Source organism: Stigmatopora nigra, chromosome 14, assembly GCF_051989575.1.
Source record: "Stigmatopora nigra isolate UIUO_SnigA chromosome 14, RoL_Snig_1.1, whole genome shotgun sequence".
In the NCBI taxonomy this organism is placed as follows: Eukaryota; Metazoa; Chordata; class Actinopteri; order Syngnathiformes; family Syngnathidae; genus Stigmatopora; species Stigmatopora nigra.
In genome coordinates, this window is record NC_135521.1 from 10,537,269 (window position 1) to 10,547,740 (window position 10,472).

Here is a 10,472-nt window from a genome sequence, read left to right on the forward strand (position 1 = left end):
GATTCCGCCAAACTCCCCTACGTGATGCTGTCTGCCAGTCTGGATTCTCCGATGGCATTTAAATTCTTTGAATAAACAGTCTGATGTCGTACCAATTCGACTGCACGATCACCAGTAATTACGTGCATACTCTAAGTACATCCCAGCGGTTTTACTATGCCGGTAAGTCCCTTGTATTTGGTATTTTGTTGGCTATGGTTTCCTCCCTTTTCCTCTGATCCCAGTGATGTGATGCTAACCGGTTAGCTTGTTAGCATACCCGCCTTAAACCAGAGTTTGAGGTAAGCGTACACTGTCCTTTGTGACACGTTGTCTGTTTCGACGATTGCATAGTCACTGGTTGGGCCTATCTTTCAATGTATCATTGACATTGTGATTTTCTTTTCTGGGGATCTTTTGTATTTCATAATACGATGGACAGAAAAATGCTTAATAATACCACAACACTGAGATCTCTTGCTACCTGAATGTTGCCAATGGATTTCTATCAAATGTCCACTCGTCCATTTTTCGTGATCTGAGTGCGGTTTGGGGTCGCGCAATGACAGATCGTGATGTCTTTCAGAGCAATAAGCTTGAAAAGCCGGAGGTGAGCGATAACGTCAAGGTGGTGGTGCGATGCCGTCCACTGAACCAAAAAGAGAAGGCGATGTGCCACAAGCAGGCCGTGGCCGTGGACGAGAATCGGGGCACTATCACTGTCAACAAGCTGGAAAACCATCAGGAGCCGCCCAAAACATTCACCTTTGACACAGTGTTTGGACCGGAAAGCAAACAACTGGATGTCTACAACCTCACAGCCCGGCCCATCGTTGACTCTGTCCTAGCAGGATACAATGGTAATGCCCCCCTTCATTGTGTACCCCTCAAACTCTCGACCCCAGCCAGACCTGTGAGGCCGACGCCCTAACCACCCATCTGCCAGGCCACCCCAAGTGTATATACACAGTAATATGTATATTATAGAAATAAGGAGAAAAAAAATGAACTGAAATGCATCTCAAAAATAATTTCACGGGGGTCTAAATCACCTGTTTCAAGATGATATATGTTCAGGGTATGGTAGTTTCTGCCCACATTCGATACTAAGTTTATTTTCTGTTTATTTTTTGCATCTAAAGTCATTGCTATCAAAGTCATGGACACATTTTGGTTTAAAAACGCCATCTTAAGGGTTTGTGTTTAGATTTTTCTGTTCTGTCTCAGGCACCATCTTTGCATATGGACAAACTGGAACTGGGAAGACCTTCACCATGGAAGGTGTACGAGCAGTCCCAGAGCTACGTGGGATAATCCCAAATTCTTTTGCTCATATTTTTGGTCACATTGCCAAAGCAGAGGGGGACACTAGGTAATGGAAATAATAACTGAGTAACTTGTAATTTGGAAAAAAAATGGATTTGTATCATAATCAGTTTTACCCTTCTGCAGGTTTTTGGTTCATGTATCATACCTGGAGATTTATAATGAAGAAGTGCGTGACTTGTTGGCTAAGGACCAGACACAAAGATTGGAGGTATTAAATCTGTTACCCATTCTATATTATGGAAAAAGAAGTTTAAGCCAGTCTGTTGACATTTTTCAAACTGCATTATCTAGAATGGGCTCCAATAAGTTTAACCTGGATGCACTTGTCCCCCATTATAGGTCAAGGAAAGACCTGACGTTGGTGTATATATCAAAGATCTCTCTGGGTATGTGGCGAACAATGCGGATGACATGGACAGGATCATGACTTTGGGAAACAAAAACCGTAAGAGATTCAACAACCTCAAATTCTAACATTGTTGGCAACCTGGCAGTAAATATTCATAACAGTGTAGTGTTGTAGGCAATCAAACTAGCGAATTTTGACCTGAAAGAGCCTTTAATTAACATAGATTTATTCGTTTGAGCCTAACTCTCTGGTATTCTGTATTTCCTTGTCAGGCTCTGTCGGTGCTACTAACATGAATGAGCACAGCTCCAGATCGCACGCCATTTTCACCATCACCATCGAGTGTAGCGAGAAGGGCGTGGATGGAAACCAGCACGTGCGAATGGGAAAACTGCATCTAGTTGATCTTGCGGTATGTAAAATATTAGTTCATTTAACATTATTGTCATCATGTGGGCATGGCCTCTTGCCTTACAATTTCATCTCCCTCATAGGGTTCCGAAAGACAGGGTAAAACGGGGGCCACGGGACAGCGCCTCAAGGAAGCAACAAAGATCAATCTGTCACTCTCTACACTCGGAAACGTTATATCTGCTCTAGTAGATGGCAAGAGCACCCATGTGCCATACAGGAACTCCAAACTAACCCGCCTACTGCAGGATTCTCTTGGCGGGAACTCGAAGACGTTGATGGTAAATTTCCAAGTGTGGAATATTATTAGCGAGTCATTTTCCAGGTTTTAATATGCTGTAATTTGTACTTGGCAGTGTGCAAATATCGGGCCCGCTGACTATAACTATGATGAGACCATCAGTACCCTGCGCTATGCTAACAGAGCCAAAAACATTAAGAACAAAGCCAGAATCAATGAAGACCCCAAGGAAGCTCTTTTGCGCAAGTTTCAGAAAGAGATTGAGGATCTGAAGAAGAAACTAGAAGAAGGTAATAATGATTCCACACCCTTTTCTCCAGTGGTGTTTGGCGGGCGGCATTATTGATTTGTTCTACTATGGCGTATCAGGTGAGGAAATCTCCGGTTCGGAGGGCAGCGGGTCAGATGAGATAGATGACGCAGATGAAGAAGGAGGGGAGACTGGACAAGTACGCAGGCGACGAAGAGGTAAGAAACACAAATGTTAGTGATACGAAATGCTTCTTTTCTAGTCCGTTTGAGCAAACTATATTGCTATTAATGAGCAAATTGATTCATGTTTAATCCCCGAATGGAGTTCAAGACTTGGTTATAATTTATTTTTCTTCAATTTGAGGGTCTTCATAGTCATCGTTTCATTGATGTGTCTTTGTACTTGTCTTTTGTGTTGTTATTTCTTGTATAATGTCTTTGCTGTTGTTACAGTGTTGCTCTCTAACTGTCATACTGTATGTCTCATTTCTCTTTCTTCTACGTCTGCCACTGGCTTTTTACCGCACCTTCTCCTTGCAGGAGAAAGAGGTTGGTTGGTTGGAGTATTTTTTTTTTTCACCTTCCTGTAGCAAATCTTTTGTATTATGAAGAAGGGTCAGCATTTATTTTAGATTTATTTCCAAGTAGTTTGTTTCTTATCATTATTAATGTTGAATTTGTCCATCTTCGCACTCATTGTTTAGGTGTTCATATTTAAAAGGATTTAATGTATGAATATGACAGAAGTCCAATCATATTTTAACCATATTGAACTGACAATATTGCAGATCAACATCTTTATGAATGGATCTCTTACTTTCAGGCAAGAAAAAGATTTCCCCAGAAAAGATGGTGGAAATGCAGGCCAAGATTGAAGAAGAGCGAAAAGCTTTGGAGACAAAGCTGGACATGGAGGAAGAGGAGAGGAACAAGGCAAAAGCCGAACTGGAGAAGAGGGAGAAAGATCTTTTAAAAGCACAGTGAGTCTACCTAACAAACAGAGATTCATAACATATTCCAAAAGATTTGTATCTTTTTGTTAATGGCACATTAGCATGGAACTTTTTTTAATACATGCCATAGTCTAGTTTAGATTTAATTTATGCCATAGGACTGACATATTTTGACTCCTAGGCAGGAACATTATCTTCTGCGTGAGAAACTGTCAGCTTTGGAGAAGAAGGTGATTGTAGGTGGTGTCGACCTTCTAGCCAAAGCTGAGGAGCAGGAAAAGCTTCTGGAGGAATCCAACAGTGAGTTGGAAGAACGAAGGCAGAGGGCGGAGCACCTTCGGAAGGAGCTGGAGGTCAAAGAGGTAAATATTGCATGGAAAATTTCCAAAAAGGAAGCTCTATTTCCAAGTTAATATGTGAATGAATGATCACTTCATAATAGTGTCCTTCAAATGTTCATTAGTTTATGCATCTAATATATCCGTGTAAAAACAAACAAATAGCAAGAGCGCCTGGACATTGAGGAGAAGTACACAAGTCTTCAAGAGGAGGCACAAGGGAAGACCAAGAAACTGAAAAAAGTGTGGACCATGCTGATAGCTGCCAAATCAGAGGTTGGTAACACTGCCATGAATGTATTCAGTACAATTTTCCGTATTGGTCTTCAATATTTCATCCAAATGGGTGGTGAGATTGTGGTACAAATGCACTTTTACACTTAGGCTCTATTTGTTTCACTCTTCTTCAGTTGGCAGATTTGCAACAAGAGCATCACCGAGAGATCGAAGGCCTCCTGGAGAACATTCGACAACTGAGCCGGGAGTTGCGTCTCCAAATGTTGATCATAGACAACTTTATTCCTCCAGAATATCAGGTCTCAACTTAAGTGGCTACAATTTGTTTGTATAAGCTAAAAGCTTTAGAAAACAATAACAAAGGATTTGCAAATCCATCATAATATGAATAGAGTATATTGCATGCTCCTCAGGCTTTGTCCAATTAGGTTAGAAAGCATAGTTTTCTTTGTTGTTTTCACTTGAAAGTAGATTCTCTGATTTCAGATTAAGAGTTTTGGAGCACATTATCAGTATTACAGGGCTCCAATCTAGTTGTGAAAAATTTCATGATACATTTTTTTTCCTTTTTCAGGAGATGATTGAAAATTATGTGCACTGGAATGAAGACATTGGAGAGTGGCAACTGGTGAGGTTTCAATTTATACTGAAAAAGGGGCAGGGCACTCATTGAGAGAGAAAAACAACAAAAACCAACAAAAAAAAAACATTTTTATTCTAAATCTTAAGTAAATTGGGTTGTTTATATAAGTGTACGTGATGTTTTGCAAATGTCAAGGTTTTTGTCTAATATGCGTTGCTTTCTTTTGCCAGAAATGTGTCGCCTTCACTGGCAACAATATGCGAAAACAGACACCTGCTCCAGGCAAAAAGGAAAAAGATGTAAGCTTTTTTTCTGCTATTTTTGTCCCACTCCTTTTTCCATTTGAGATGTTTTTGCCTTCAAACATTTCAACACTCCTTTTATGCTTCTCATTCCACACAGCCTTTTGAGGTAGACCTGTCTTATGTCTATTTGGCCTACACAGAGGAAAGCATGCAACAGTCACTGATGAAACTAGAGAGGCCCAAAACCTCTAAAAGTAGCAAGAGTGGTCGGCCCAAGACTGGTCGCAGGTAAAGTCTTTAGTCTGCAACTTCTAACTGGAGTAAATTTATATCAAAAATACATTTTTTTTCAATTTTTCTTTACAACCCAAGTGTCTGTATAAAGTGAAATGTCTCATCTACCAATGATAACATTGCCACTCTATACTCATCTATTTTAATGCTGTTTCTTTATTACCATAATTTTTCCTTTCACTATTGTATGGAATAATGCCAACCATTTAAGAGCATTGCTCATACTTTTTTCCATCTTAAGTGTATCATGAATTAATCCCCTGCTGTTCATATTTAGATTAGGACCTTGGGGGGCAAAATTGTGAAATATGTATGTATATTAGGATTTAATATGGTGTATTGAGAAGCGGTCTTCCCTAACAATTTTGTGCAATTGTCCAAACACAGGAAAAGATCAGCAAAAGCAGAAGCGTCCGCCGAGTCCCCCCTGCAGTGAGGGTGGCGGAGAAGCGGCGGAATGAAGAAGTATTTGGTTGAATTAACTGTTTATCCTTATTTAAAAGATGATCTGAGTACACTGTATATCAGGAACAGTTGTAAATGTGACACAGCCATTAGCTGATGGAAGTCTTATTCACTAGGATCACAAGCTTCACATTTGCTGTATCGTTGAAAGGCACTTCAGTCGCTAGTAGCTCGGTTATGGAGCTCTTCTTACTCGGCATGGATATATTTGTTTTTCTGTAACAGAGTGATTGATTATACAAGAATGCTAACCGGAATTGGCTCTGCTACGGTGCAAAATGCTGCATTTAGTTATTGAATCCACATGAAAGAGGATGCATTAGTCAAGCAAGTAATATTATGAGTTCAAATATATTCGGCAAATGAGTCTTGGAGTTTCAAATGACAGCAACAGAAAAAACAGTACGCCTGCAACCTTTGTGGGGATAATTGTCTTGGAAAATGATTGGATGAACGAACCCTGTTATGCAGTAATTACTACTTATTTAAAATCATTTTCTCATTTAACTCATCACCTCCCATCGATGGCGAATTTATTTTATTTTGTCTGAAGGGCGAATAATTGAACGTTGTATCGCCTCTCAGTTAAAATAGATTGGACGCCTGGCACTAAAAAGTTAAAAATATGAATTTAAAAAAGACTAATGTTCATGTTTCCTTATTAATTATCTAACCCTAATTAATTCCTGTAGTGACCACTGTCCCTGAAGGGGTTAATACAGTTCAACATGCTAAAGTTACCAGATATTACACTTGAGAGGTTAACAACACTGATTTTCAGTATTATGAGTATATTTACAATCCAAATGTGATACTTCAATCATGGCGTAAGTCATGTATAATCTTTTGCCATTTTGTAGTACTACTGCTTATACTTTTAAGTATAGTCAGAAATGGAATGCAAGTAGTTCCACAATTAGTTTGTACCAGAAAAAAAGAACAATTGAAGGAACTCCAAGTAAAAAATTGGCAAATACATGAACGCTATAATTGGATTTGTATGTTCTGCTTAATGTATTCACGGCTTTTTCTATTCCACTGGTTAAAAAACTAAATGCAGTAATTTATGGTGATAATGATCCTTCTATGTAACACCATTTTTGGAAATGAAGGCAAATGCTTCTACTCTAATAAGAGCTAAGTAAGTAGTCATTAATATTTAAGTGAAAGTGCGATTTCTTCCCTTTAGCGTCAGGTCATAAACTTTGGGAGAGTGCATGCTAGCCCGCTCTCATTAGTGCCACTCGTGCGTCTTTTATTTTGAAAAGTGACAGCTATATTATCAGAACGTACCATATTTACTGGATGCCTTAGTATACTAATGTACTTGTATGAGGCTCTGTGAAGGTCATATTGTTTTTTTTTTTTTAATGTAACTTGCTTCTTTCATAGTGGAGGCAATCCGGTTTTTATTTGACTGTATATCATGATTTATGTCGAATGTTTACATTCACACAGGATGTTTTATTTATTAAATTATTTTACACGTTTACCTCATATTCCTCTTGGCTTCGCTTTGTATTAATGATATAAAATCTGGAGTTTATACACACTTGTGCAACTACATCAGGTTAGCATGAAAGATAAGCATTCATCATCATTTAAACAAATAAAAATTGTTCTGACAATATAATGCAATTTAAAAAAAATAAAGAAATCTGGGTATATTGATTTTAAAAATTCTGTTGTCCAAATATAATTTATTAAATACAAAAATGGATATCTTCAATAAGGATGCAGAAAAATAAATATAATTTACGATCAATACGGCAAGATAATTTAAACTTTGTCATAAAAATTGTGAATAATTAAAACTCGGGTCAGTGAGACAGAATCAGTTTTGAGCACTTTTCGATGTCATTCAACAATGCGTATAGAGAAGATTTTTCATTCTTCCTCAGGTGGCATGTTGAAACTCCTGTCTGGAAGGCAATAATAGCAAAAAGTAGGATTTTAGTATTACAAGGTGAATAGAAAAATGAAAATGTATGTTAATACTAGTTTACCTTCACATTGTACTGGTGCAGGTGATGCACAACTTTCAACAGTTTTTCCACATGAGTAGAATTTTTCAAAGCTTTTTCAGCTTCACAGAAGAATAGTTTCTTTAAAAAAAATTCCATTGTCAATCTAACAACCAAATAACATTAAAAAAAATAAAAATCACTTACTACCATTTCAAACTTACCCTGCAAGTGGTGTGTTTTGGTCTTTGTACCATTACACCCTGCAACTTTAAAGGCAAAAATGTCAATACGGTATAAATATAATACATTGCCAATGTGACTTTACTGCACAACTTACCTGTAGACGAGATGCTTTAATTGCTTCATCCTTAATAATCTTGATAATCCTCGGCAGGATATCTTCAGAGTGTACAGTGGATGCTGCAAAAAAGGCCGCCAGCAAAAATATTACGTTGATTTTGAAAGTCATCATGATTTGAGAAAAAGGCAGGTCCGTGCTGAAAGATGAATGAGCCTCAATTTCAAATGTCCACCGCTTATATTGACAACAAATCAGAAAATGCGGACACGTCACAAGACGAAAGGGCCGTATAAGGGCTTGCTTGGTGGGTATCAAAAATGTTCCATCATTGCATTTGTGTATGATATCTGATTCATGGTCAAAGTTGCAAAACCACAGGTGTCACACTTACAGACTGGGTCCAATCATCACATGACATCCACTTGGTCATATTTTAAGGTTCTTATTAAATTCACCCTTTCATTTTTGGCCAAAAATATTAACCAAATGTGTTTGTTTCTTCTACTGTTAGCACACAATTATTTATATCTAACATAAACAATCCGCAGTTACATAGTAGCGTCGCATGTATCAGTGCCGATACAGCATCAAAATTGCATATATATGTATATATACATATATATATATATATATATATATATATATATATATATATATATATATATATATATATATATATATATATATATATATATATATATATATATATATATATATATATATATATATATATATATATATATATATATATATATTCATATACATATGTATATATATGTATGTATATGTATGTATATATATGTGTGTATATATATATATGTATATATGTATGTATATGTATGTATATATATGTGTGTATATATATGTATATATATGTATGTATATGTATGTATATATGTGTGTGTGTATATATATATATATATATATATATATATATATATATATATATATATATATATATATATATATATATATATATATATATATATATATATATATATATATATATATATATATATATATATATATATATATATATATATATATATACATACATACATACATATACATATGTATATATATGTATGTATATGTATGTATATATATGTATGTATATGTATGTATATATATATGTGTGTATATATATGTATGTATATGTATGTATATATATGTGTGTGTGTATATATATATATATATATATATATATATATATATATATATATATATATATATATATATATATATATATATATATATATATATATATATATATATATATATATATATATATATATATATATATATATATATATATATATATATATATATATATATATATATATATATATATATATATATATATATATATAAACAGTACGTTTTTTTTTACAGCGGCACGCTTAGCTGGTGACCATCTTGGTAACTAAATTTCGAAGAATACATATTACCAAGTTTGGCGAATTATTTCTTCGTATACTCCCTCATACTGATGGTGTTGTTTTTCTGCCATATTGACACAAGTATTGGTATCGGTGTAACAGTAATAACTACTCAATGGTTGCTGTATACATCTCGCAACATCTGGATAAGTGTTATGCTTGATAACCCCGTCTTCACACCTGATGAAAAAATTATGATGGCTCATATTTATCAAGTGCACATCAAATATCTTGGGTGGGAATGCACGTATTGAGGTTTTGAGTAATTAAACTTTCCTCAGATGAGCTTTGGTTATAACTCCAAGTTACATCAGTCATTAATTAAATTAAAATGTATAAGCACTATCTACACTAGAACATTTTATGCAGTTTTAACAGCATGTATTATCTTCATAAAGTACACTTCACTTATAATATGGGTTATACACCTTTCATTGTGAGAAAGTGCCATAAAGGTGAAAAATATGAAAAAGTAAAATGTAAAATGATTGATTATTGTTAAAAATGCCTCAAATTGATATCCACATCCAATCTTTTTGGTGGCACCATATTTTTTGTACAACTGACATGAATTGGTCTTCAGTGCAATTTTCTGCTAATGCACTTGACTTTTTGAATTGATTGACATTGTCAATCAAGAATATATATTTTTAAATGTGATAAAAATGCCATCATCAGGTCGTCTTTGTTCATCCATAATCTTTTTTTTTTCTTTGTGAAAATAACTATTACTACAATGTTTTCTACTGTCTTGTCAACACAAAACTCTATAAATGATGTATATATGATGACAAAGCCCATATCCTATTATATTATTAATATTATTATAGTTGTTAAGGAGACTTAGCATGACTAAAAATACAAGAATATAATGTACTTGTAATTCATTATAAATAATTATACTTCATATTAATATATAATAAACAATAACCTGAAATGTCTGCAAAAATCCCATGTGGATGCATTCCAAGAGTCACTTTTTATGAAAGCATCCTCCTAATTAATATGAATTAATTGATGGTATGTATAGAAAGTTGAAAAATATGAAAATTAAAGGTTATTCCAAATGATCCCCGTTTGCGTTATTAC

General features: G+C 35.0%; 2 protein-coding genes across 2 annotated transcripts; one reads left to right on the forward strand and one right to left on the reverse strand.

The window, feature by feature from the left end:
* The first annotated feature begins 3 nt into the window (after positions 1-3).
* kif3a (kinesin family member 3A) lies at positions 4-7,173 on the forward strand. Its single transcript, XM_077732172.1, has 17 exons — positions 4-162; positions 566-839; positions 1,207-1,351; positions 1,432-1,516; positions 1,648-1,753; positions 1,930-2,069; positions 2,152-2,349; positions 2,425-2,599; positions 2,679-2,777; positions 3,385-3,541; positions 3,696-3,876; positions 4,018-4,128; positions 4,263-4,388; positions 4,664-4,717; positions 4,903-4,971; positions 5,075-5,205; positions 5,599-7,173. The coding sequence occupies exons 1-17, from the start codon at positions 157-159 to the stop codon at positions 5,645-5,647; spliced, it is 2,106 nt and encodes a 701-aa protein (XP_077588298.1). The 5' UTR covers positions 4-156; the 3' UTR covers positions 5,648-7,173.
* Positions 7,174-7,175: 2 nt separating this feature from the next.
* Positions 7,176-8,132, reverse strand: LOC144207007 (uncharacterized). The gene is made up of 4 exons (XM_077732173.1): positions 7,981-8,132; positions 7,865-7,909; positions 7,683-7,781; positions 7,176-7,598 (listed from the first exon to the last, which is right to left on the reverse strand). The coding sequence occupies exons 1-4, from the start codon at positions 8,113-8,115 to the stop codon at positions 7,497-7,499; spliced, it is 381 nt and encodes a 126-aa protein (XP_077588299.1). The 5' UTR covers positions 8,116-8,132; the 3' UTR covers positions 7,176-7,496.
* Positions 8,133-10,472: the final 2,340 nt, after the last annotated feature.